Source organism: Puntigrus tetrazona, chromosome 6 (assembly GCF_018831695.1).
Source record: "Puntigrus tetrazona isolate hp1 chromosome 6, ASM1883169v1, whole genome shotgun sequence".
NCBI classification, from domain to species: domain Eukaryota; kingdom Metazoa; phylum Chordata; class Actinopteri; order Cypriniformes; family Cyprinidae; genus Puntigrus; species Puntigrus tetrazona.
The window spans coordinates 460,502-486,621 of NC_056704.1; the positions used below are offsets into that span (position 1 = coordinate 460,502).

The 26,120-nt window shown below is 40.5% G+C and overlaps 1 protein-coding gene across 6 annotated transcripts in view; it reads right to left on the minus strand.

Annotated features, from left to right (window-relative positions):
* Positions 1-1,433: 1,433 nt before the first annotated feature.
* dlgap4b (discs, large (Drosophila) homolog-associated protein 4b) overlaps positions 1,434-26,120 on the minus strand; it is a 92,238-nt gene continuing 67,551 nt past the window's right edge. For 2 of the 6 annotated variants that reach the window (XM_043242195.1, XM_043242196.1), the window contains 12 exons: positions 26,001-26,120; positions 24,918-25,699; positions 23,234-23,460; positions 21,375-21,473; positions 20,089-20,236; positions 19,024-19,261; positions 10,075-10,463; positions 9,448-9,539; positions 7,879-8,390; positions 6,430-6,521; positions 5,984-6,139; positions 1,434-4,740 (listed from right to left, as the gene is read on the minus strand). The exon at positions 26,001-26,120 is cut by the window's right edge and continues 348 nt beyond it. In XM_043242195.1, the coding sequence (XP_043098130.1) occupies positions 4,522-4,740; positions 5,984-6,139; positions 6,430-6,521; positions 7,879-8,390; positions 9,448-9,539; positions 10,075-10,463; positions 19,024-19,261; positions 20,089-20,236; positions 21,375-21,473; positions 23,234-23,460; positions 24,918-25,699; positions 26,001-26,120 (3,074 nt within the window). In that variant the 3' untranslated portion in view covers positions 1,434-4,521. Of the gene's footprint in view, positions 4,741-5,983; positions 6,140-6,429; positions 6,522-7,878; positions 8,391-9,447; positions 9,540-10,074; positions 10,464-17,916; positions 18,075-19,023; positions 19,262-20,088; positions 20,237-21,374; positions 21,474-23,233; positions 23,461-24,917; positions 25,700-26,000 lie in introns of those variants that run through there. The other 4 variants (XM_043242197.1, XM_043242199.1, XM_043242198.1 and 1 more) reach the window with 4 other exon arrangements.

Consider the following 26,120-nt stretch of genomic DNA (forward strand, 5'->3'; position numbering starts at 1 on the left):
TATATATATATATATATATATATATATATATATATATATATATATATATATATTTATATTATATATATATATATATATATATATATATATATATATATATATATATATATATATACACATATAAATGAAATATTAGAATATACATTTTGCATTTAAAATGTTTTTAATTCCATGCATTTTGGTTATTATTATATTAGCTTCAAGAGAAAATGTTACTGTAATTATTTAGCAATCCATGTCATATCTGGACCACGACAGGACGCGCCACATTACGTTCCTGAAGAAAATCTTTTGACTTTGCCAACGCTGTCTGAACGCGACGGAAGAAAAAGCTCTTTGCAGAAGGGCAGTGTTTGTAGGAAATGGTTGAGTGTTTGTTTGCATACAGATCAGATTTGTGATGGATTTTCTCAACGCCTGTGGCAGATCTCACTCTTTCATATGCAGGAATGTGCCGTTCACAGTCAGACAACAACAATTCCTCCAAACTCTGAAAAGAGCTGCTCATATTTCACTTCTGCAGCTACAGCTTCCACCGAGTGTGTCACAATCTGACCACCATATTGGAAATGTAGGTATTATATATATATATGTGGGTCAAAGATGAAAAACTGTTTAACTATAAACAATAAGTTTAGGGGAAAAAGGGAAATGTTTTTGTTTAATAGCATTTTTTTTTCAGATATACTGCATTTACTTACTAAAATGCCATTCAGTGTAACAATCTTGTCACATATATTTACATCAAATTATGACACATTAAAAACTAACTACTTTCACCACAAATACCAATTAGTTGCTTAGTTTTTCTCACTATCCTAGTTTTTGCCCGTAATTTAAAACACAATACGGTTTAACATGCTTCCTTATTCTTTATTTTAAGCATGCCGTTTGAATTTTTACATAAATATTGTGCTACACTGAATGACAATGTAACATTACTTTAACCAAATTATACAACTTTATTCTCCAAAAGCTTATTTGAAACCTTAAAAGTAGACAGTTTGCTACATTTGATTGATTTCTATGGATATAAAATCACTTTATGATTTTTTTATGCGGACATAATATCATTATTATATATAAATATATATATATATATATATATATATATTTATATATATATATATATATATATATATATATATATATATATATATATATATATATATATATATATATTTATTTTTATATATATGTATTTTTTTATATAAATATATTTTGTTTAAATATATATATATATATATTTTTTTGTTTATATATATATATATATATATATATATATATATATATTTTTTTTGTTTTATATATATATATATATATTTTTTTGTTTAAATTTATATATATATATATATATATATATATATATATATATATATATATATATATATATATATAGTGCTAGTGAAAGAATAAAGAGTCACAAATACATATGAACTTAACTCAGATTTACTGTATTTCTTACTAAACAAAAGACCCTGACATACACAGCCTAAACTTCATATAGCATTAGACATATTGAACAAATCCTAGTCAGTAAAATATGTGCTTGTGTCATAAAATATTGATTATCAATCTTTATAATAATAATAATAATCTTAATTCTTGTTGCTACAAACTCTTGCATTTAGATGATTTATTGTTCGACGACCCCCAGGAGCGAGTAAAACACAGCTGAAGAGCGAGCGTCACGTCCGGTGCTTCGCCGCTGCTCAGTCACTTCACAGGAGTAGAAAAGAGTTTATCTAGTATCCAAGCAGCATGAACAGAGAGGCGATCCAGATCCAGTGCCGAGGAGATCCACGTCCTCAGGGAAGCCCACAAAACACGACCCAGATCAAACGGGACCGGGAAAACCAGATTCACCACACCGGAGCGCCGGGCAATGAACAACACAGGCGGACAGATTCAAGGAAAAAAAGATTATAATGTGGTATCTAAAGAGCGATTCTCGACGTTTCCACACGCTTCAGCCGTTAAACAGTAATTAAACCCAATCCCTGAACAGAATGAATCCCTGGTGACTCAGAATGATGTGTTTGGTGAAACACCGCTCATAAAAATAAAATCGAATAAAACGTCGGATGTAAAGGGCACCCACCTTTACGATTTTGTTTGCGTTTTATTTTGAAAATGCTCGTTTCAGCAGTTTATTTCTCATTTTTTCCCGTCTGGGGGTTTGCCTCGGTTGCTCCCAAAATCATTTTCATTCCTACAAAACGACTGCGACTCTTAAAAAATGCATAAATAAAACGACTTGAAAAGGCACCGTCACGATGCACCTCGAAATATAGAATATATACAAATCGTTTTTTAGCCAAATTCTATTCATACATCTTAGTGGGATCGTTGTGCTTATCTCTGCAGGTTGAACTGGGGGAGTAGTACCGCAGGCTGGTGTAAGGTTAAGAGATCAAAATATGAGCAGCGCTTAAATACTCCTTCACGTGATCCTGATGTCTGTCAGACGTTTTCAGGACATTGAGCAGGCGTCAACGACTCGGGCGACACAGAATGGAGGGAACGACCGGGAGAGGCCGCAGACTGAAGACGCGCAGTTCACACCATCATTAGCCCAAAGACGCGCGGCGACGGCCAATCAGCGGCGGTCTGGAGACATTTGCCCCTGAATGCAGGGCCGCAAGCGTTCGTGAGCGTACGATTAAAAAGTCGGGGGTCAGTTCGATCGAGAAGGGACCAAGCAAACGCTATTCTTCTGAACGTTTTGAAAAAATAAAAAGTGTCACCGTTTGCGCAAAAATATTAGCCGGCGTATTTGTTTTCAACACCGACGATCAGAAATGCTTGGAATGGTTTCTGACTGGAGCAGCGATGCTGAAAATTCAGTGAATTACATTTGAACATAGAAAACGGCTTTTTAAAGTGTGAGGATATTGTACAAATTGAATGTTTTTTTTTTGATCGAACGCATGCGGCCTTGGAGACGTAAAACACGGAAAAAAAAAATCATGCCCAAACTTGTTAACGGCAGTGCAATAAGAAACACGCAGTATGTTAGATTAAGCCACATTAAGTATATAAAGGACGGAGTTATTAAAACCGCATTAACATTAGAATATGTAGGTAAGATTTCTTAATTTGCAGTTTTATAATACATTTAAAACAAATCTCACCACTTTTGGTAAAAAAAAAACTAAGCAAAACATTGCACAAAGATGCTTTTTCAAAATGAACTGCATCAAATGTGTATTTTTTGTATTTCTCTTATCGCATAATTCTTCGCATTGGTGAAAGCTCCCATTAAAGACCGCGTCAAGAGTTTAAAACACTCCCTGAATGACTAACAGGACTAAAAATGGGAAAAATGGCGAGGAGTGACGAGTACAGATGTGTGCAGAAAGAGAAAGCGCACGACGAAAAGAAAGAAAGAATCCTATTTAGCTCTTAAGTTTCATCACGCCGTCTACACTACGTGTTTTAGGGAGCGCTGATTAAATCATGGTATTATAATCTTTGATATTGCTACGAGGGTCGTAAAGTTACCCACAATAATGATCCACAGGCACTTCATTCAATAAAACATCAGGTTAGGTTGCTTTCCTCAAAGCAGAACACTGTTAGGATGGGAACCGGTTTAAAGCAGTGCCGTCAAACGATTAATCATCGACGTAAACGTCTGTGTGTTCGGTCTAAATAATGCAAATGATATAAACGTACATTTATTCACACAAATACATAGATATAACAACAGCTTTATTTAATAAGTCAGTGTCATAAATGTCATGAAGTCTACCCGTTTAATCCCGAATGTTGTTTTGAGCAAGTTTTTAATTTCAATTGTGATTTTAAACGGCGCTTGACACATCTGTGTGTTTTACAAATAAGAAAATTTTAAATATAAAATGTTTTTTCTCCGTTTTGCAATAGTGAAAGAGGAGTTTAGACGGGAGATCTGTACGCATAATAAATGCACTCGGTACTCAAAGATTAATCGTTTGACAGCGCTGGTTTAAACTCACGAGAGCTGGACAACCGCGAGACTTCAGGACCTGAGACGCAGGCAGCTTTCATCGGATATGCAACGAACGCATGATTAATAAACGCAGAGACGCGGAAGAGCGCCACCTGCCTGCCCTGAAACGCCCCGCGTCCGCCGATCACGGACGTCTCCATCGCTTGCGTCCCTCCGGACCGTTACCGAAAGACGGGGCGAGGGGGAGGAAGGAGAACGGAAAGAGAAGCGTGTGACGGGAAGACGTGGATTCCAGCGGGGAAAGACGCGGGCGGCGGGCTTGTTTCTACGATACAGGAGTTCTTATCCGAAACAATTAAAACAATCTGATAGAGTTTAGGACGGTAATCGTAATCGACAGCGGTCCCATATTAATTATCATACCGATAACATTATTAAATCGCGACTAATAAGATTGGTTGTGAGGTTTTCCTTGGCAGTCTGTTCTCACTGTTCGTTTCCGTCCTCGTCCCTCGACCCTCTCGCCGTTGAAAGCAGCTTTTGGTGTTGAGCGACGCCGGAGCCCTTGAGCTGGTTTGTGCATCTCCTCAGAGCCGCGTCTGAGCCTCGGGGACGTAGATCTCGATGCTGTCGGCGCTCTCGGTGGCAGAGTTCTGCTTGACGGACTGAGCTCTCTTGGCCGCCATGAGCCGCTTGCGAGCCTCCTGTCTCTGTTTGTCCACCGAGTCGTTGCTCTTCTCTCGGCCCAGGGCCGCTTTACTCTTCCCAGGCTTCTTGGGCACCGGTGGAGCCTGCTTCTGGTTCTCCTGAACGTCACGCGACCGGAAAAATCAGAGACGGAGAGACACAAACCATAAGAAACTGGCTCTCGAAGGGACCTTCCAACCGGTTATTACTCACCGTTCATCGTCGCAACACAAATTAAGATCGTTTTGATGAAATCTGCCAATTATTATTGTTCCATAGACAGCAACACAACTGAAATGTTCCCAGGTCCAGAAACTTAACGTTAGTAAAAACGGTCCATGTGACATCAGCGACTCAACTTTAGCTTTTTCAATACTTTTTTGTTGCGCAAAGAAAACAAAATTAAGAATGGTTGAGTATTTCGGTTTTCTTTGCACCAAAAAAAATCTTGTTTCGTCTCATAACTTAACATGGGCCGTTTTACCGATGTATTAAGTAACGTTGCGTTTCTGGACCTGGGAACATTTCAGGTGTGTTGCTGTCTATGGAGCGACAGATAGCTCGCCGATTTCATTATTAACGACAGAGTTTACGTGATGGAGTGAACTAACCCTTTAATGCATTTATGTGCTGCAGTCATGTAATCAGATTACTTTTTTCAAGTAACAAGTAAAGCAACGCATTACTTTTTAACTTGCAAGTTAATGTTACTTAGTTTTCCATTTATTAAGTGACTGACTGTCTCCTGTCCCCATGTTGTGAGAAATCAGAAGGCACTTGTGTGTAGTTCACCAGATTTACAGTCATGGTCAAAAATATTGGCACCCCTCCTGTGAACCAGGAAGCCATGGCTGGATCATTTCATGTTCATAATCACCCCGGAGTGCTCAAAATTGTGAATATGAATGGGAATATATTTCAAAAACATTTATTTCCCCCCATTTAAAATTCTTATCCAATGAAAGGTTAGATTTTTTTGTGCTTTTTTAAAAAATAAAAGATCAAAATGATTAACGATGCAGAATAATTGTCCACAGGCTTCTTTTGTCATATTTACCAAGGGTGCCAATATTTTCGGTCATAAATGAATTGATAGAATAGGGTGCAGACCTGCAATAATTAAATCTGTAAAATAACACAAATGTATTTATTCCCATTTTATTAACCAATGTCTTTGCTGCTGACCTTCACTGACGATCCAGTTCAACCATACTAATAAGCAAAAATGACTTTAGACAAACTAAGAATAGTGCTTCATTGATTTTATAACTGCTGAAGAGTACTGAAACAACTTCTCCTGTATCCTACTGAACAGACTTGAAGGTTGAACAATCAATCAAGGCGATATTGCTGTGTTTGTACCTGCTTCTCCGGTGAGTCTCCTTCCAGCTTCCAGTCGTTTGATTTGAGATGATAAAGCTCGTCAAACTTGAGGCTGATGTCTTCTATTGAGAGCTGAAGAAGATCCCAAAACCCAGCCAGATCTTGAGCCGTGGGTCTGGGGTTTGCGTTCACATTCTGAATAGACAGAGAAACAAAGATATATAGCATTTGACACAAGCATATCTTCAGTTGTCCACGAGGGGGAGACACATCTCAAGATACGTAGTTCTGTTGCTCTTGGGTTTTTCTGATTTGATAAGAAACGCAGAATAACTACAGGGTCAGTACAGGATTCTGCAGGAACTGTGCTTTTAATGAACACAAGCTGAATGAAGGGGTGTATACTGTATACAACTGTTGCTACAGATATAAGCAGTTTTGTGAATGACTGAATAAATAACAGGAGCATTTTGAGCTTGACCTACCAGGTTTTGTTCACACAGGCCTCTGAACTGCTGGAACTTCTGGGACATGAGGAGCTGAGCACAGCCCACCGCGGTCCGGACCTTCCCCAAAACTAGAGAGAGAGAGAGAGAGAGAGAGAGAGAGAGAGAGAGAGAGAGAGAGAGAGAGAGAGAGAGAGAGAGAGAGAGAGACAGAGAGAGAGAGAGAGAGAGAGAGACAGAGAGAGAGAGAGAGAGAGAGAGAGAGAGAGAGAGAGAGAGAGAGAGAGAGAGAGAGAGAGAGAGAGAGAGAGAGAGAGAGAGAGAGAGAGAGAGAGAGAGAGAGAGAGAGAGAGAGAGAGAGAGAGAGAGAGAGAGAGAGAGAGAGAGAGAGAGAGAGAGAGAGAGAGAGAGAGAGAGAGAGAGAGAGAGAGAGAGAGAGAGAGAGAGAGAGAGAGAGAGAGAGAGAGAGAGAGAGAGAGAGAGAGAGAGAGAGAGAGAGAGAGAGAGAGAGAGAGAGAGAGAGAGAGAGAGAGAGAGAGAGAGAGAGAGAGAGAGAGAGAGAGAGAGAGAGAGAGAGAGAGAGAGAGAGAGAGAGAGAGAGAGAGAGAGAGAGAGAGAGAGAGAGAGAGAGAGAGAGAGAGAGAGAGAGAGAGAGAGAGAGAGAGAGAGAGAGAGAGAGAGAGAGAGAGAGAGAGAGAGAGAGAGAGAGAGAGAGAGAGAGAGAGAGAGAGAGAGAGAGAGAGAGAGAGAGAGAGAGAGAGAGAGAGAGAGAGAGAGAGAGAGAGAGAGAGAGAGAGAGAGAGAGAGAGAGAGAGAGAGAGAGAGAGAGAGAGAGAGAGAGAGAGAGAGAGAGAGAGAGAGAGAGAGAGAGAGAGAGAGAGAGAGAGAGAGAGAGAGAGAGAGAGAGAGAGAGAGAGAGAGAGAGAGAGAGAGAGAGAGAGAGAGAGAGAGAGCAGAAAGAGTTGAGAAAGCGAATGAACTGAGAAAACGAATGAACTGATCTAGACGTGTATAACAGAGTATGTGATGAATGGTAGAAACACTAGAGCTGCTCAGAACACATGTAATCAACCTAATTAATGAGGCGCTTTGTTTCATTCATTAAGAAAAATCAAAGCCTGTGCCACACTTAAGTGAACTTTATAATGAGATAACAAAAACACAGCAGCAACCTCAAAACACCACAGCAGTGTTAAGTAATTTTTTTTATTATATATTATTATTTATTTTTTACCTTATTTGGTCAACGACTCCTAAAAGGTCTGCCTGAGCAACAAGTGGGCGGGATTATGCTAATGTTTCACTTTCAAATTAACACGAAACGTTTTAAAAACAACTAATTTCGATGAAGAGTCGACAGTGACTTAATACACGGTGCACTTTCAGGACGTTTTCGTTCATTGTGTTACACGCTACATGAAAGCTCATTTCCAAAAATCTATAATAGGGGCCCTTTCATAAAGTACACAGAAGACCTCGAGGACTTACCCTCCTCTGAGAGCTGGTGCTCTTTGGTCTCTTTCTCCATCTGACTGCACCATCCCTCCATCCGTCCCGTCTCGGCCTGCAGGAGCTTCAGGAACCAGTGACCGTCCCGCCGGCACGCTGCGGCCCCCGTGGCCCCCGTCAGCGGCTGGGAGGGGCCCCCGTTCCCCGTCCCGTTCCCGCTCTCCAGCCAGGGGTCGGGCGGCGGGAGGGACGAGGGGTCGAGGGCCGGATCCAGGCTCTCGGAGAAGGACGAGGAGCTGCTCTGCGTGGTCGAGCGGTTGGTCAGGATCTGTCGGGAGGGGCCGCTGGTCGTCACCGCCACGTCGTTGTCATGGTTACCGTTGTCGAGGGAGAGCTGCGGAGGCGAGTCCACCGATTGGCTGGCGCTGTTGACCATGACTTTCTTCTCGGCGTGCTTGGAGTTGGACGGGAATGTTAGCGATGTGAGCGAGAGATCTTGTGTGTCTGAGTCCGTCTCTTGCCGAGAGGCCATACTACTGGAGCGGCTGAAACTATAACACACACACACACACACACACACACACACACACACGCAGTTAAGAGTAAATTAAGGTCACTTATCATATCAATTACTCGTCCAGCTCCAGACAATCTAAACTACACACAGTCTCTCATTAGTTTCTGTTTAACGCTGCACTAAACAGCAGAAACGAGGCAATATTTGAGCTGGAGCATGACAGTATGTGCCCTATCGAGAGAGAGCAGCTTGGCATCTTCACAGGCCAGTGACGTCGGCATGAACTGAGTGCAGACATGTTTGACATCAGATACAAGGAGACAGAGTTTAATCAAGTGGGACAGAGCATTACTTTAAATTCTCATTTGCTTTCCGTCTGATAGTGCCACTTTAAAATGAAGCAATTAATTAATTTGTTCATATAAAAAAGGCTTTTAACTTGAAAAACAAATTTTTAAAATAAACACATTTTATGAAATGTAACAATAAAAAAAAATCTGAAATGAAGTTAATATTTTTCAAAATAATAACCATTAAAAGTTGAGATTAAAAAAATATATATATATATATATATATATATATATATATATATATATATATAAAATCTGCTCACCAAGGCTTAATTTATTTGATTAAAAACATACAGTAAAATCCGTAATATTGTGAAATATGAATAGATTTTAAATTGTAATTAGTTTCTGTCATGGCAAAACTTGTTGAAAACCATTGTTTATCATTTGTGTAGAGATGCATTTCTTTTAGGATTTTTTTTTGGTTGAATAGCAAGCAAAAAAAAAAGCCCTGCAATTATTTGAAATAGATGTTTTTGGTCAATTTCACACTTCCTTGGTGAACGAAAGTATTACTTTCTTGCAAAAAAGACCTTACTGATATGTACATATCTATTAAAAAGTTGCATTATTACAATAATGTTATTGCAATCTTTGCATTATTTCTCTACAGTTTTAAACAGTTTTTGTTCTGTATGCCCAAAACAAAACCGATTGGCTTGGTTCAAGCTTGGTTCATGTTTACAGCTGAGTTCTGTTTATTATACAGTGAGCGAGAAACAGGAAGTGAAAGAAACTCACGTCCAGCCGTCCTCCACTTGAACACCGATCGACTGGAACCTGGCCAGCGGCGGCGTCTCGACCTTAGCCTGGATTTCCTGAATACAGTCCACCTACAGACAGCAGCCAAACATCAGCACCCAACTTTCGTGTTTTCCTTTATCTTTCGTGCACATACTGCATGAGATAGTCACAAAGATCAAGGTCTAAAACCCATAGAGATAATTCTTTTTAAAAGTTAAGACTCGTCCACGCCTCATTCAAACACAATCTGCATAACGCCGCCCCAAATGTTCACGCAAAGAAAGACGGCCTTGACTTTTATTCTGCTGTGGTGTTGTTGTCGTGGAGACGCTGTGCGTTTCCAAATATGGCAAGGGAAGTTACAAGGGAAGAGGTATTCAGCCAATCACGGCACAATGGGGACGGCTGGCCAATCAGAGCGTACCGTGCATTTCAGAGCAATAAGCTTTGTAAACATCGACGGATTTAAGAAAAGCGACAACGTACTGAATGCGAATGTGTTTTTGAACCTTAAACTGATTGCATTAAGCCAAATACACAAAATATCATTTTGATGACATAAAATAAAATAATTCCAATACCAGAATTGGACATGTGAGCCCTTTACAGGAGACCTGAACTCACTTGAATCCCGATGGAGGAGAGCTTTCTTCTCGGGACGGGGTCTGCGGGGGGTTCGTCCGCGGCGAGCGCCTCCCCCTTCACCTGCTCATGATGGGACTCTCGGAGCGGGCTGGGAGAGATGACCACGGCCGCCGGGATCTGGGGTTCACGGGGCGGAGCTACGGGAAGCTGGGGTCGCGACCCTTTGGCTAGGCTGTCGAGGCTGTCGGAGGAGTTGCTGCGCCCCGATTGGCTGTTGGCCTCGCTCTTGCGGTCGTGAGGGTCGGGGTAGCAGTCCTGAGCGGATTCGGTGCTGCTCTGAACGGTGACGGAGATGAAGGGTTTGGAGGTGGTTCGAGGAGGTACGGGGGGCGGAGCCACCTTCTTACAGGTGGTCATACACGTGGAGACTGAAGACACAGAGAGAGAGAGAGAGAGAGAGAGAGAGAGAGAGAGAGAGAGAGAGAGAGAGAGAGAGAGAGAGAGAGAGAGAGAGAGAGAGAGAGAGAGAGAGAGAGAGAGAGAGAGAGAGAGAGAGAGAGAGAGAGAGAGAGAGAGAGAGAGAGAGAGAGAGAGAGAGAGAGAGAGAGAGAGAGAGAGAGAGAGAGAGAGAGAGAGAGAGAGAGAGAGAGAGAGAGAGAGAGAGAGAGAGAGAGAGAGAGAGAGAGAGAGAGAGAGAGAGAGAGAGAGAGAGAGAGAGAGAGAGAGAGAGAGAGAGAGAGAGAGAGAGAGAGAGAGAGAGAGAGAGAGAGAGAGAGAGAGAGAGAGAGAGAGAGAGAGAGAGAGAGAGAGAGAGAGAGAGAGAGAGAGAGAGAGAGAGAGAGAGAGAGAGAGAGAGAGAGAGAGAGAGAGACAGAGAGAGAGAGAGAGAGAGAGAGAGAGAGAGAGAGAGAGAGAGAGAGAGAGAGAGAGAGAGAGAGAGAGAGAGAGAGAGAGAGAGAGAGAGAGAGAGACAGAGAGAGAGAGAGACAGAGAGAGCGACACAAGACATCACTTCAGAAGCATGAATGCATGCAAGTCACCGATATCTGGGACTATTTTTCCCATAATTTATATGCACAACCCTGCTCTGTTTAACATAATAATAACTAAATTATCATTACACCATAGCAATAAACATATAACATAAATAATGAGCAACAAATAATCACAAATGCAAAATGTATGTGCATTTAGGAAATCTGTTGTGTTTATTTTTACATATAATATTAATTGAATACACTATATACTATTAGCAACTAGCAATAATCCTCAGACGTAGTTTAGTTTTGTCCTCACAGCTCTCAGTGTGTGTTTTGTCTGTGTTTATGACGGCAGTGACTCTGACATCAACACCGCCTGCGACCTTTCTTTCCAACAACACAGTTGTTTTTCCAGCCCCGCAGCGGCCCCCAAATATATCTGGGCTCCAAAGCCACGCTAAAAATCTCTTAAAGTCACTGCATCAGATAACAAAATATTAGTCCGAGCCGTACAGATAAGATTCGCAAACACGTTAAATATCTGGCACACAGATCCTGCTGCATTTTTGACCTCGTTCATTTATTTGTTCGCGTAATTGATTTTATCAGCAGATTTTAATGGGATTTAAATGAGACAAAGAGAAATAAAGTGGAGTACATTTAGGCATTTAGCAGATGCATTAAGTGACTTTCAAAAAAGTAAAAAAAGAAAGCAGTCCGTCAAATGCGTAATATGCAGACATCTACATCAGGAAGCAATTTCTAATCATTTCACTCTGAACTGACACAAATTAGAAAATGGGCTGCAACTGGCAATTGATTTTATCAGCGTTGGGGAAAAAATGATGTTAAATGCAATTGCTGCACAGAAAAAGTACATACTATGTGTAAAGTACAATGTAAAGTATTTTAACAGGAAAAAAAACTGAAACTTAAATGAATGTTTATTGCATATTTAGTTTAATAGGTCTCATCATGATGGTGTTTAGTGTTTGTGTGTGTGTGTATATATATATATTTATGTTACTATTTAAAAGCTGCTTGTGATGGGCTTTGATTACCTGCATTTGGTGTTTATCAGTGTATTTCAAAGTTAAAACCATAAAACCTAAAATGTTGTTACTGTATTTTTTATGGTAGAATTATTTTTTCCCATAATGTTTTTTTTTTTTTTTTTACAGTGTAGGCAAGCTTCAGTAATACTTCATCATATCAAACCTTGTCACCCCGTTGCATCCCGTCACCATTTACACAGCCACTTTAGATACTGATTATGGATCACTCAAACCCTTTTAGATTTTATTTTGACCGATATATGCCCATTTTAAGCCCAGCGTGTGTGCGTGTGTGTGTGTGTGTGTGTGTGTTCACAGCGACGCAGCAGCGCTCGGGTGGAGTTGGCAGACGGAAATGATGGCAAACACGAGCAGCCCACAGGAATCCTGTGTGTGTCGTAAATCTGAGCGTCAGAGCTGCGTGCATACGCTTCGTAATCAAACATTATGCAGAAACTACACGTTAAAAAGTTCCTCTGCTAAAAGTGATAAATGCATGCAGACTCCAAAGAGACTCGGCTCAGCTGTTCATGTTAAATGAGCTCTCGTAAGACTCTCACAAGAGCAAACTCTTAAAGACATTTGCAAACATTCGGACAGCAGCTGATCTACATGTGTGCGTTCACGTTAAAACCGATGAGTCAGCAATTTCTGAAAGGGGAAGATGGTTGACTAGTCGTTTGCTGAGGTCATCTTGATTATTAAGTAGATATATTTCGATATATTATTGGATGATTTGAACCAAATGTGGACATCGATGCATGTGCATCCTGGCTCACGGTCATCATCTCCCAATGAAACTAATTTCTAATAATTCCTCACTGATTTTCCCGTTTCGCTCTGAACTGGCACGGATCAGAAGTAAAATGGGTTGCTCTAATTTTGAATACTATTTAGGATAGAGAGCAGCGCAAACGTTCAGCACCATTTGACGACAAGCAAAAAGCAAGTGACAGACGTGTTTTCTCACGTATTCGTTAATCGTCAGGTGAAGATCTTCTGCAAACATTGATTGGTAGATGCGTGTTTGTGATTAAGGCGGGAAAGTAACACGACTAGCTAAAGGCCACCGACAAATATCTGTTTGTGTGCATTAATAATCAAGAGCTGCAATCCTCAAACTTACTCGATATCAGATTATTTCTCGGTTTTAAAAGATCTCTGTCATCCAGACGTTACAACAGCATCGATTCCTCCCCTTTTAAGGGACATGAAAAGTTGATATTTTGATTTTGAGAGTCCAAAAACACTTCCGTTTTCTTATAATAAGCATTTATTTGTACCTTTTTGGCTGAACGGCTCCCAAACGATTCGCTCAATGATTCAATTTCACAGACGCCTCGGCGGATTTCGTTTAAAGCAGTGTTTGTAAGAATTTAATTTACATTTTCATTCAGACAAACACGAAAAGACCAACTTTCCAGGATGTTTTCACTCGTTTCACCCATAAGCGCTTTGAATGTGCTTTTAAGCCTTTAGAGACAAACTGTACCAAATTTCAAATTCAGAAGTGTTCGTTCACATCTAAAACTCTCTTTATAGCGTCGCCTCCACGTCCTAAATAGTCAAGCGGCCGTGCCATTATCTGAGTCAACACTGGTGTGGTGTGTGTGAGTCTGACTAATGATGACTTTATCGTGCAGGTGTGCCCGTGATCGCCATAACCCTTCGTTCTCTTCAGCGTTCGCAGACCGTCTGAAAGTGCGGCTCGGAAAGGTTTCGTTCGCTGGAATTCAACAGTAAGAGGGCCATTATGAAATCCGCGTTAGTCGCAGCTGGTTTATTTTTACGGGTCTGCTTGGAGCAGCTGCTGTAATGTCTGTGTCAGCGTCTCAGAAAGCCTGTGGGAAGACGCTTCTGCGTATAAATCATTCATTAGGCTAGAAATCCCAGGTTTCTGAAGAGCTGAGGCTCTCTTATTGCAACTAAAACGCATTGTGAATGAAACGAGACGTTTACTGAGCTGTGAGGAAACGCTCTGAAGCTGGTCTTGTTAATGCTCAAAAGGCTCGCGTTGTTCTAGAAGTCCTAATGCTTGTTATTCCAGAAGCAAAGCACTACTTTGCTTAAGTACATTAAGTAGAAATCACTTTAAACTTTGGATGGAAAGCTCTCTACGATGGTAGTTTTCAATTAGAACGTCTATTACGTTTATTATATTAAATACACATTTGTCATACTTTTAAAGTGTAATAAATTATTTTGAAAAGTTAAATGTAAAAAAGAAATACCCATGCATTTGTCACCAAATGTCTCCAAGAACTATTTAGGCTTAAAATGCAGCTCGAGTCATATCTTATCTGTAAAATCACAATATTTCAAAATACTGAAATAGTTTTTTGCATCAAGTAAAGACACTATATCACGTATAAAACGACGAGAATAATGACGACAACAAAAAATAAAACATTCAAGTGCATTAATGACGTTTTTTTGTTTCGCTTTTTTTTCAAAATGCTCAACTATCGTGACATGAATGATCTATATGCATCTATTAACGAGCGATTAAGTGTTCAGCCTTCATCAATAAAGCCAAGCATGACTCATTTTAGTGTTATGATGAACATCGCCATAGAAACGAGTCCGAGGATGCGAACAGCTCATGTTAGTCATCCTGTAATTACATAAATCCTGTCAAAGTGAATCAGATGAAGCCGGTATCCGTACGACTCGTACTGTTGCGCAGCGCCAGGAGACCAGACACCAATCATGTCTGTGACACACATGCTGCAGAATTCCTCTCGGTCACATTCCAGCTCTACACGGAGCCTATTGTTGGAGAGGTCGCGTTCGGGGCGGTCACGTGACCTCACGGTTACGATAACGAGGCTTCGTATGATTTTACCATAGAGCCTTTCTCATCTGATTCTGCGTGGATTTTCAATATGCGGGATCTTACGAAAATCTGATTCGCCGTTAATTCACATCGAAGGATCTTGACCTTTCCGACAGGCCAGGTGTATTGTGGTAACACGCATTCGCCGCTAATGCAGAATCTCGGCATTGATAACCCGTACAGCCGCAGAGGTTTGCTCAACGCAAACAAAACGCCACATCAGAAAGACTTTAGAAGATGACGTAGCTCAGTTCACTCACAATGAAACTAGATCAAACACCGTCTTTATTAGCAGAAAAAGCATTCCGTAATGCATTATGACATCTATTCCTCTCCAAAACGAGCTTGTTATAACGGTCTAGATGCTTTTACCGTTCTTTGGAAATAATCGGGAAAAATCCTTACTAATAATACAGCAGACGACACAGATCCCGTAAGACGGAAATAAGAAGCTTAATGCGGAATAAATGCAACCGAATGACAATCAGGGTCATTGTTTTAGTTGCTTACTCGAGTGGAACCGACTTTCGGTGGAATATGAGCTCTAAATCGGAGCGACGCGGTGACCAACGCCGCTGCAATCCGTAAGGAGTGGGTCATTATGTGGATTTGGCCTTTAGTGTGGGAAATATGCAAAATACGGAAACTTTCCCATGCATGACGAACAAAACCATTAGAACACTTAGCATGGTAAAGATATTATTTGGCATAATGCACGATAAAACATCAGACTTGTGTCTTGCCCAGATAACACAAATCTAGTCTTGGAAGTATTGAGCAGATAAAGCCTTGTAAGTTAATATGTGGAACAGCCAAACATTTCTAGTAAGGAAAAAATCATCATTTGGTTAGATTTTCATTAAATATGTTGAGATGCAACGCATCGAAGATGAAGACTAAGCTTTATAAACACAGTGCACATTAAATGCAATTATTCCCATAATCCAGACAAGAATTTGAACTAATCAAATAAGCGGCAGTGAAAGGTACAGCCCTTCATCCAGCTTTCTGTGGTCTAAAACTCTTTCGTAAAACATTTATAACCTCCTTCAGGTTACCAATAACTGAAGTAAAAACGAGCAGACGGAAATCCCAAACCTTCTGAGCTGAGAAATCTCAGATTAAGTTTGACATTCTAGGGCATGGGTGTGTTAGTTAGTTCACTAATTCTGGGTGTGATGAAGGTTGCATAACTAATAAAAGCCCTAATTACAGGCCTTTCTGCTGCTGACGGTTCATCTGTGTTCCTCACCTCAGAAACGGCTTCAAAACCCACAGTCGCCTATAAAATATTAGTAAAATACTGTGACTGAAAGAGTACGAGGGGTTAAAGGGATAGTTCAAGCAAAATTCAAACCAGTATAAATTTACTTCTTGACTACCATAACATTTCTGTACCATGATAATTAACAGCTGCCATCTTCTTTTATGTTTAGCAGAAAAATTAAACTCTTTATTGCGAGTGCATGATGAAAGAACTTTCAATTTTTTGGGTGAACTATCCCTTTAAAGCTTTAACTCCTCTAAAAACGAAAAGTTTATTTTTTACAAAGGCCGCTGTGAAGATCCTTTCTGGATTCAGAAGGTCACGAGGATGAGCAAATAATGACAGAATTTTCATTTTGCGGTGAACTACTCCTTAAAATGAGCTTATTTTCCTCCCAGCGCTTCTTGAGACTCTTTCCAAGAAACGGCATCAGCCGCTGCGTCAGCGACTTCTAAACACTGCTGATGTTTAAACGCCGTAAAACCCCAAAAGAGAAGAACTATAGCAACAGCAGCCATGCGAACAAAGCCATAAGAGGAGATCGTACTATATCCACCGTTTTGAAGTCGTCAACAATCAGATCGAGCGGCTTTTGTGTGCTTAGAGTCAAGGGGATGGATTTAACACAAAGATGACCACCTGAAGTCATATCTACAGACACATTCATTTAGAAACCATAAGGCATATATGACATTAATGCTGCATAAGGCTCTCCGGCACAAGAGCTTTGAGCTTAGATGGAGAAGCCGATAAATAATTGAGCAGTTGCACGAAAAACTTACCCGTAAGTGCAGGAAGAAGTCTTGGTAGCTAAATGTAAAAAGCCTCACGGGAATCTCAACCCTATCTATCGATTTCCACGAATGGGCATTTTTAGCTCCGTGCCATGATTCAGGTGAAATACGCTCCGTGGAAGTCGGTCATTGTGGAAAAAACTAGATGCATTGTTTCATTGTTTCAGTACAAACATCCTGGGAGTTGGCCGACCATTTATCCCAGTGCACTGACAAAACTCACTCTTTTGTCGCTCAATACAGCACTTCCGGAAGCACAGCACAAAGCATCACACAAGAGACCACTTACAGGAACGAGAGATGCCCACAAGTCAAAGAAGTATAAAACAACAGAAGGCTCTCCATCAGACAAACACACGAACTATAATTTCCTCCAAGGCCTGCTATGGAGTGAATGAATGAGCAATGCACAGCAATTAAAGGCAAAGTGACACCTTTAACAAGAGCCGTGCGTGTAACGTAAAACCTCTCTGTGGTGTAATCATAAACACATCGAAGGCTCCTGTCTGACAGGGCGGTCAAGTTCAACCGCTCTACAGAAGTCTTCTGTCCCATTAAAGATGATACTTCCCCTTGAAAACTGACATGACAACTGTTTAGGGAGCATTGAACTGCATTTATAGGGTGTGTGTAAGAATGAGGGTGAACAATTGTGTGTGTGTGTGTGTGTGTCATACATTAACTGTCTTAAAAATAATGTATAAAAAATAAATCTTGTATAATATCTCCAAAAATAACCCATTATACACCCACAAGACAAAATATTATAATTCATTATTATTATTATAACCAATGAATGCAATAACTGGACTCGCAATATCTTTTAAAAAGACGTTTGCCCTCTTAAAGAACGCAACTGTAAAACAAGATGCACATGTTTAAGTGTATAAATGATAAACGGGTGTTAATGTCGGTCCGCATCACATGAACAGAAGTATCTGATTCTCACCTGCTCTCGTGCTGGAAATGACTCTCGGCTCGTCGCTGTTTCGCTCATATACTGAGGTTTATATTAACATAACATCATCACCATCATCACCATCATCACGAGAGCGTCCACGTCGCGGAAAGAAAGAACCGTGTGGAAACGCCTTCGTGACATGCAGCGGAGTATTGTTGAAAGAAACAACGCGTCGGAAAATATTACTGGACAAGCGAGCCGCCCGTCACCGCTTTGCGTGCATGCGATTGGACAACCGACAGCTGGGTCCGCCCCGCTTAAGCGCGTGACGCGAACGCCAGGGCCCGCCCCCTTCTCGGGATCGTGAATGAAACGGAGAGGAGGCGGGTCTCTCTCTACCTCTAAAATACTACGTTTTTGTCAAATAATGCACAGAAATGTAACATTTTAAATAAAAATAAAACAATAAAATGTAATAATACATAGGAAAATAGAACAGAAAAAAAAGGAAAAATTCAAAAGCGCTACGTTTATAAATTATAAGGGTCGTAGGAGGAAGTGCCTGTTGTAAAAAACAAAACAAAACAATAATAAATAAATTAAATAAATAAGAATTCATATTTAGTAATTTAACAGACGCTTTTATGCAAAGCAACTTATTCATTTAAAATCAACAAAAGTGTAACAATAAGCAACAGCTCTTAATAATAATGCTAAAACCATTTTCTCTGAATTTGATTTAAATGATGCATAAAGCTTTTTATACATCAACCCTTCACATTAGCAAACCTAGAGAGAGAAGCCTTTTTGTTATTCTATTATTAAAAAGGGTTTCATTATGAGGTTCTAACTTACACTACAACCATAATCCGCTGCGGGGGCAAGTTGTCACAAAAGGTGTTGTTCAGTGTTTCCTGTATCCTGGGCAACAGGAAATTATTTCTTTTTTTTTTGTGTGTGTGATCTACAGTATACAGTTTAGAGATTAACGAACAAATAAATGAACTCTTTATTTATTGATATATTAGATATATTTATCTGAGTGAAAGGGAATTAGCATTAACTAATAAACGCTGGGCATGTAAATAATAAAAATAGAATGTCTGTGTCGTTAGATCAACAGCACGACTCCTTTATACTCCTTTAGACACTCACCGGTGCTGTTGCTGTAGGTGCGGACGGTGGTGGTGGTCGTGGGAGGCGGGGAATCAGAATCCATGGAGGCCGTGTCGTCGTCTTGAGAACAGCCGGCCTGGATGGCACGAAGGTAACTATGGCTGCGTGAGCGGAAGCACGTGGGCATGGGCATGTCGGGAGGCTCGCTGCAGCGCGAGTGAAGATGCATGTCGTCCAGCTCGTCTCCGTAATGCTGGCTCAACTCCATGTCTCGCACCTGCTGACACAGAGACGGCTGATGCGTACAGGATGACATTGCCGGCTCGCCCAAGATGCATTTATTTAATCAAAAACACAGTAAAAATTGCGAAATATTTTTACGATTTCGATGAACCATCTTTCATGGGAATACATGTTCAAAAGTAATTTATTGCTATGATCAAAGCCGAACTTTCAGCATCGTTACTCCGGTCTTCAGTGTCACGCGATCCTTCAGAAGTCATTCTGATTTTCTGCTCATGATGGGTTATTATTGATTGAAAGCAGTTGTGCTGGCTGATATTTTTATAGAAACCGTGATGCACTACATTTCAAAAGAAAGAAAAGGAATGAATACTATTTTTCAGCAAGTATGCGATATTTCATAATTGTACTGTTTTTATGCAGCCTTGGTAAGCAAAAAAAAAAGTCTTTCTTCAAAAACATTTTAATTATTCCAACCTTTAGGCCACCGGGGTAATTTGCATTTTCATGAAAAAATAAATAAATAAAAGCTGGAAAGTCTTTTGCATTCACATATCGCATTCATATATCAAAACAGATAATATGTATTTATGAAAAAAAAAACATTAATGCATTTATGCATACTGAAAACATGCAAACTGAGCAAAGCATGCATGCATGCTTAATGCATTGCAGCTACTGTATTTGGATGTGTGTGCGTGTGTGTGTGTGCATGTGTGTCAGTGAGCTGATGCGTTTATCCAAGCTATAATGGATCATGTGTACAATCTCAAAGGTCACGAGTGACACACTGATAAATCTGCCCAAAGACTATGTCATTATATTTAATGCATGTTATGCATCGTCATCCATCGGCCTGACCTGACTGATGCAGCTGCCTCGTCCCAGCGTGCTGCAGCCCTGACTGAAGTCATCATCGTCCCAGTTTGGGAACGGAGAACTGCCTCCGATGCAGTCCAGGTTATCCAGGCTGCGATTCCCAGAGAACTCTCGCAGAGAAGGAAGACAGCTGAGGACAGGAAAGGGACCGGGTCACAGAGAGAAGACAAGAGGCGGAAGAGATGAGAGAAGGGCCGCAGGCAGATCAGGAGCTCTATAGACTACTGCAGGGGTTTTCAAACCGGGGCCCCCAGGGGCCACAAGGGAGTGCTGGGGGGTCGGTGAAAATGTTAGGTAAAAAAAAAAAGAAAAAAGAAAGTGTACGAATAAATAAATAGAAGTAAATGGAATAAAAGATAAACTAAATAAAATAAACATAAATGCAAGATACAAATGACACAAAATAAGATGAAAATAAACCAATTCAATTAGTTTTAATTAATCAATGATTTAAAAAAAATCTAATATTTAGGCAAAATTAAAATAAAAAATATTAAGCATGAGAAATAAATAAAAGAGAAAGTGGTGTAAAAATAAACAGAAAATATTACTATATTTTTAAATGCAAATATACACAATAAAAGTTGAAATGATTAAAATGAATAAAAAATAAAATGCAAATAAAGGAAATCAAATACAAACATTCAAATACAAATGAGATTTAATGAAATTAGATTAAAATAAAGCAAATGGATAAATTATGGACAACACTATAATGAGAAAAAAATGATTACGATTATGATATAAATTGTTCACAGTATAAATTGGGTCTTTACATAAAGCTGTCTTTTATATTTTGATCATGTTTGGGTGTCCGTGGCATTTATAAGATTGAAAACCCCTGGTCTACTACACACGAAAAGCAAATGGAAATGGTAAAAAAAAAATGCTGCTCTAAAATAAAAAACACAATCTCTTCAAACAGTTCGACTGTCCAATCAGACTGAAGCAGCAGCTAATGACCAATCAGCACAGTACCGTTTCCATTCAGTGTCCAATCAGAGCTCTTATAGCGGTTAGGGTGAGCGTTACAAGCGCCGAGGAGGCTTTCTCTCTCCAATCACAATCCGCTTGTCTGCAACGGCGCAAACGTCAGATCTGTGGCGTGTGGAGAAAGCCGCCTCAGACTGAACATCTCAGAGTAGGAGAACTGTTGCACGGCCAATAATAAAATCAGCACTCCTAATTTGAGAGGAGCTGAGGTGCGACGACTCCTTAGTGCGGTCAGTGAGGAGCTGACAGGCGGCCGGTCTCCTCACTGCACTGACCTGACAGAGCGTCCGATCTGCTGCAGGGTGCTGATGCTGTGGAGGGGGGACCAGAGAGCCTCCAGGTCCCCCTGCAGCATCGAGTAGTCCAGCAGACGGCTGGAGAGAGGCAGGGTTACAGGTGAGACGGGCAGAAAGAGGGAGGTGCTTAAAACTCAAGAGGCGGGGCTTCCAACCGAGGCGTTTGAGTCGAAAACCACGAGGCTAACGCTATGTTCAGAACAGCATACTAACACACTGCTTTAACATAGGAAGTGTGCATAACATGCAAATGAAATCCCTACTACTGCACTTAAAATACATTTCTTTCATACTGAGTATCGTTAAAATCTATTAACATATTGCTCGAGGCTTACCGATGCACAAATGACAATTAAACTTTATTTGGAGCACTACTTAAGCATAAAATGTGTTTTGGTGTCGCTATTGATGAGGATTGTAGTATCTGCAGTATCAAGATATTTAAAGTGCACTTAAAGTATTAGTTTCTGCACAACTGAAGTCCACAATTAGCCTTTAAGCATGCCAGTTTAGTACACTAAAAGTACAATAATAACAAAATATGAAAATGTATATATTTAGCATAAAATAAATGTATTTCAAATACATTTTAGCATATTTATTTTTATTTCACTTAGGTCATTTACTATTGATACATATTAATATTAATTAAAAGATTAAGCAATTAACTCGTATACCATTGTGAACATAGTCTAAATAATCAGGGTTAGGAGAGGAAGGTGTTAGGGTCAGTCTGAATAGAACATGTCCATATTTCTTTACAAATCCATAAGAACAATATAAAAAATAAATAAATAAATAAATAAAAATAAAATAAATTAGGCCTATTTGTTAAGTAAGAATTCACAATATATTCTATTATAATATTATATATTATATTAGGTGGCCTTAACTACTATGTACTTACATTTAAATTAATAATTTTGACGTAAAAGGTGTGTTTTCTTTACACGTGAGTAGAAGAAAGGTTGTGCGAGGCTCAGCATATGCAGGGGAGAAAGACCAGCTGTGCTTAATCTAGCAGATGAATGAGCACAGCTGGATTCGGATGCATGTATGAGAGAGAATCAACACCGATAAACTCATCCCGATCCAGAAGGCATGGACTAACAGAGCTCACACCTCAGACGGGGTCTCTGGCGGCGTGACAGACCACCAGAGCGGGTTTCTGTGTTTGTGCCCTAATATACAGTTTGGTTTTAATAATGAACAGAAATATAAAATGCACTGTGAAAAAAGTGCAATCTTAACTGTAAAATCTCGTAAACAACCGTTCATAGGTTAACAGTAAGTTCCTGTATTATATACAGGGAAATACCGTAAATCATCTAATACATACATTTAATGTTTTTAATTTTACAGTTTTTAGAAGTAAATAGAACAAATCATTGTACGATTTATAGTCAAAAACTGTGAAAATGATTTTCCCAGAATTCCCTGCGTGACACTCCACATTTGAAGGTATTTTGCTCAAAAATCACGTTTTTCAACAGGCTTTTGTTATCGGTTATGTTCATTTGGGCCTTATGTTACATCTTCTGTTGCGTAATGGATGTTTATTGCATTACTTAAGTGTCACGTGTGTTGTTTTGTGTCTGCATTAGCATATACTTTCTTCTTCATTTCAATAGCATTGTGCATTGTTGAATTTACTGGATTATATAACATTTTTCCTGTTTGTAAGCTACACTTTTATGCTGTAAAATGTACAGTTTTCGGCCATAAATGTTTTGACATTTTTTACCGTATTTTTACAAAATGATTCTGGCAACCGCAGCTGCCGAACAGTTTTTGTAAAAGCGTCTGCGTGTATGTAAGTATCATATGTGTTGACTTACTTTCTTGAGGGGAACTGGTCACTTAGTGATTGCTGTGTTGCGCGTAAGTAGCTCTGTCTCCGAGCGGCGCTCTTGGGCGAGGGTTTGGGACTCCCGTCGGAGTCGTCGCTGTCCTCGAGGTCGCCCATGGCTTTGACGTAACTGCCGCTACGCATCCGTCTACAAGGGATCTCGCCCATGGGCCCGCTTCGGCCCAGAGTCCCCGTCCAGTCACCAGTGGAGGGCATCTGAACAGACACCAGACAAACACTGCAGATGCACATTCACGGCACTCTGATTTACACACCACACGCTTATAAATAAAGCGATTTTCACAGTGACAGCAACCAGTTTTCAGTCACGTGACCAATTCGAAGACCTGGAGGGTAAAACATACGTAGATCTGTGGCAAACAGTCGCAAATATTTAGATCACCCATCAAAACAATAAAACAAAGGAATAAAATTTAGGTTTTGGCCATTTGCAATCTATATTAAGCTTCCGCGGTCATGTTTCAGTCATTGAACAGTTCGGCGAAACACTGCAGAAACACTTAAAGTGCTGCAATATATTTAAAACATTGACATTTATTATCCTTTAAGGCTGTTGGGATTTTTTGTTGTTTTAGCACAGATTTAGAGTGACAGTTTAAACAAGGCTTAAAGGCCCAGATACATTTCAAGATAACTGAAAAACTGATGTGATGTAATCTAGAACAAAATAAGTCACTATAGACCCAGGTGTGAAGGTCTACATACAGCATGTGTGATGCAAGTTTCATTGCCAGTATAGTATTTGTATACTGATAGTAACCACACACACTTTGTTTATGTGCACTGATTTGATTTTTGAAATAACTGGTTGTTCCAAAAGTAAAGAGACAGAACAACAAAAAAATGTGACCCTGGAGTACAAAACCAGTCATAAGCGTCAGTTTTTTTTAAACATAAATAAATAAGCTTTCTATTTATGTACGGTTTATAAAAATACCTAGAAACTTAAACTTTAAAGTTATCCAAATACATTTTTTATTAAAGTATATTATTACTCATAAACTAAGTTTTAATATATTTGAACGTATTGTTGGATTTTGCTACAAATATACCCTTTTGTACTCCAGGGCCACAGATTGGGTTGTAACAATAAATCGATTAATCGAACGATTCTTTCATTTTCCTAATGCATTGCAATTCTTTCTTTAATCGATTTTAAACTTTCAATTTTAAACAGCAGGTGGCGCTGTATTCTAGTTTTTAACTGCACACTCAAATGCTCAAGCAGAAGACCGCTTATGCATTCAACCGAGTGGTTAAATGTACTTGCACCACACGTCATGTCTGTTTTTACGATGCAAGATTAATGTAAACACATCCCATTGTGAACACGCTTGCAATTCGCTTCAAACCTTTTGGAACTTTATGAATGATTATTTTAGGTTTCAGTGGAGTGTGTGTGTAAGGAACAGAAAGCAAACTGCTTTTAAAGCATAAATTGCCATCTCATGTTGAAACTAAGCTCAGCGTCGATTCCAGAGAGAATTGCGATGCGTTCGATAAATCGATTTATACCCTTAGTCACAGATAACGGAGACTACAACAAGAGTCACGACTGCGGTTTAAAAGAGTGCAAAGTCATTCAGAAGAAGAACTAGCACAGATGCACTGAGGTATGTTTCCAGCAGCAGACGTGTGATTCATGCACTCACCCTCCCGCGCACCTGCAGGAAGTGGCAGCCCAGATCCTGCTGGACAGATTTGGACTTCAGCAGGGTGCGGTCCAGCGTGGCCGAGCCCTTCTGGCACACCTGTCTGGTGGGTCCTAACGTAAGCGTGGACCAGGGTCCTCCTTTACTAAAGTTCCCGTCAAACATCGGCCCTCGGCCTCCTCCGATGCCACCGCCGCCTGGCCCCGGGAGTGCAGGGAGCCCCTGGTGCTTCAGGTCACTGTTACTCTTCGAGGATTTGAGCGTGTGCTCGCTCATGGTGCTGTAGCCCTGCATGAAGTACCTGGATGCCACCTGTCCGTCCGGCCCCGGTCCGGATCCCACCGCTGGCCGACCCAAAGTCATCATGGCCATCGGGTTCCTATAGTTGCTAATATCACTGTCCAAATCGTCAGAGCTCCAGTATCCGGACATGTTGGACCGTGGCCTCCGTTTGGCCGTCCCTTCGCTCTTCGCTCGGTCTTTGCTTTTGCTCCGATGGTGTTTGTCATCGCTGCTCGACGATCGGCTGTTCCGGCCGTTCATGTTTCCCTTGATGGCGGAGTTTTCCAGCGACTGGGATTTGGCGAACAGTTTCTGGACAGAGTGAACTAGGTAGCGTATTTTTCCCGGGCTGTCGGTGCGCTGCTGTTGCTGCTGTTTGGTCGTCGTCACCGCGGTGCTTCGATGGAACTGCAACGTGCTGAAGCCGTCCGGTTGACCCGGAAGCTGTTTCTCGAACTGGTCCAGGAGGTTAGGAGGCAACCGGTTCATCTTTCCTGCTCCTGGATGGAAAAAGAGCAGGAGGGTCAAACAGGAAAGATTCTGAAAACATATACATATAGTATACACACACATATATTATGTCCACAAAAACTTTTATTTTGGATTAAATTAATCATTGCCCAGTACTAAAAAACATTTGTTTGTTTTAAACATAAACATCATTAAATGTTTGCTTAAAAGATGAGAAACCATTTGTAAAGTAAGATGAGTTTTGTTTTATTATGCAAATTTGCATGTACTTGTGTGATATTTAGCTGCACTTTTCACGAAGGTTTCTGAAGACAGTGCTTCATTTCATACCTGATATAGTTGCGGATCCGCTGGTGATCATGGCGGTCCGTCCCACTCCGAGACCCATGCCCATGGACATAGACGTCCCCAGTGTCCCGGTGCTGATCCCCCCAATGCTGTCGGCCCCGG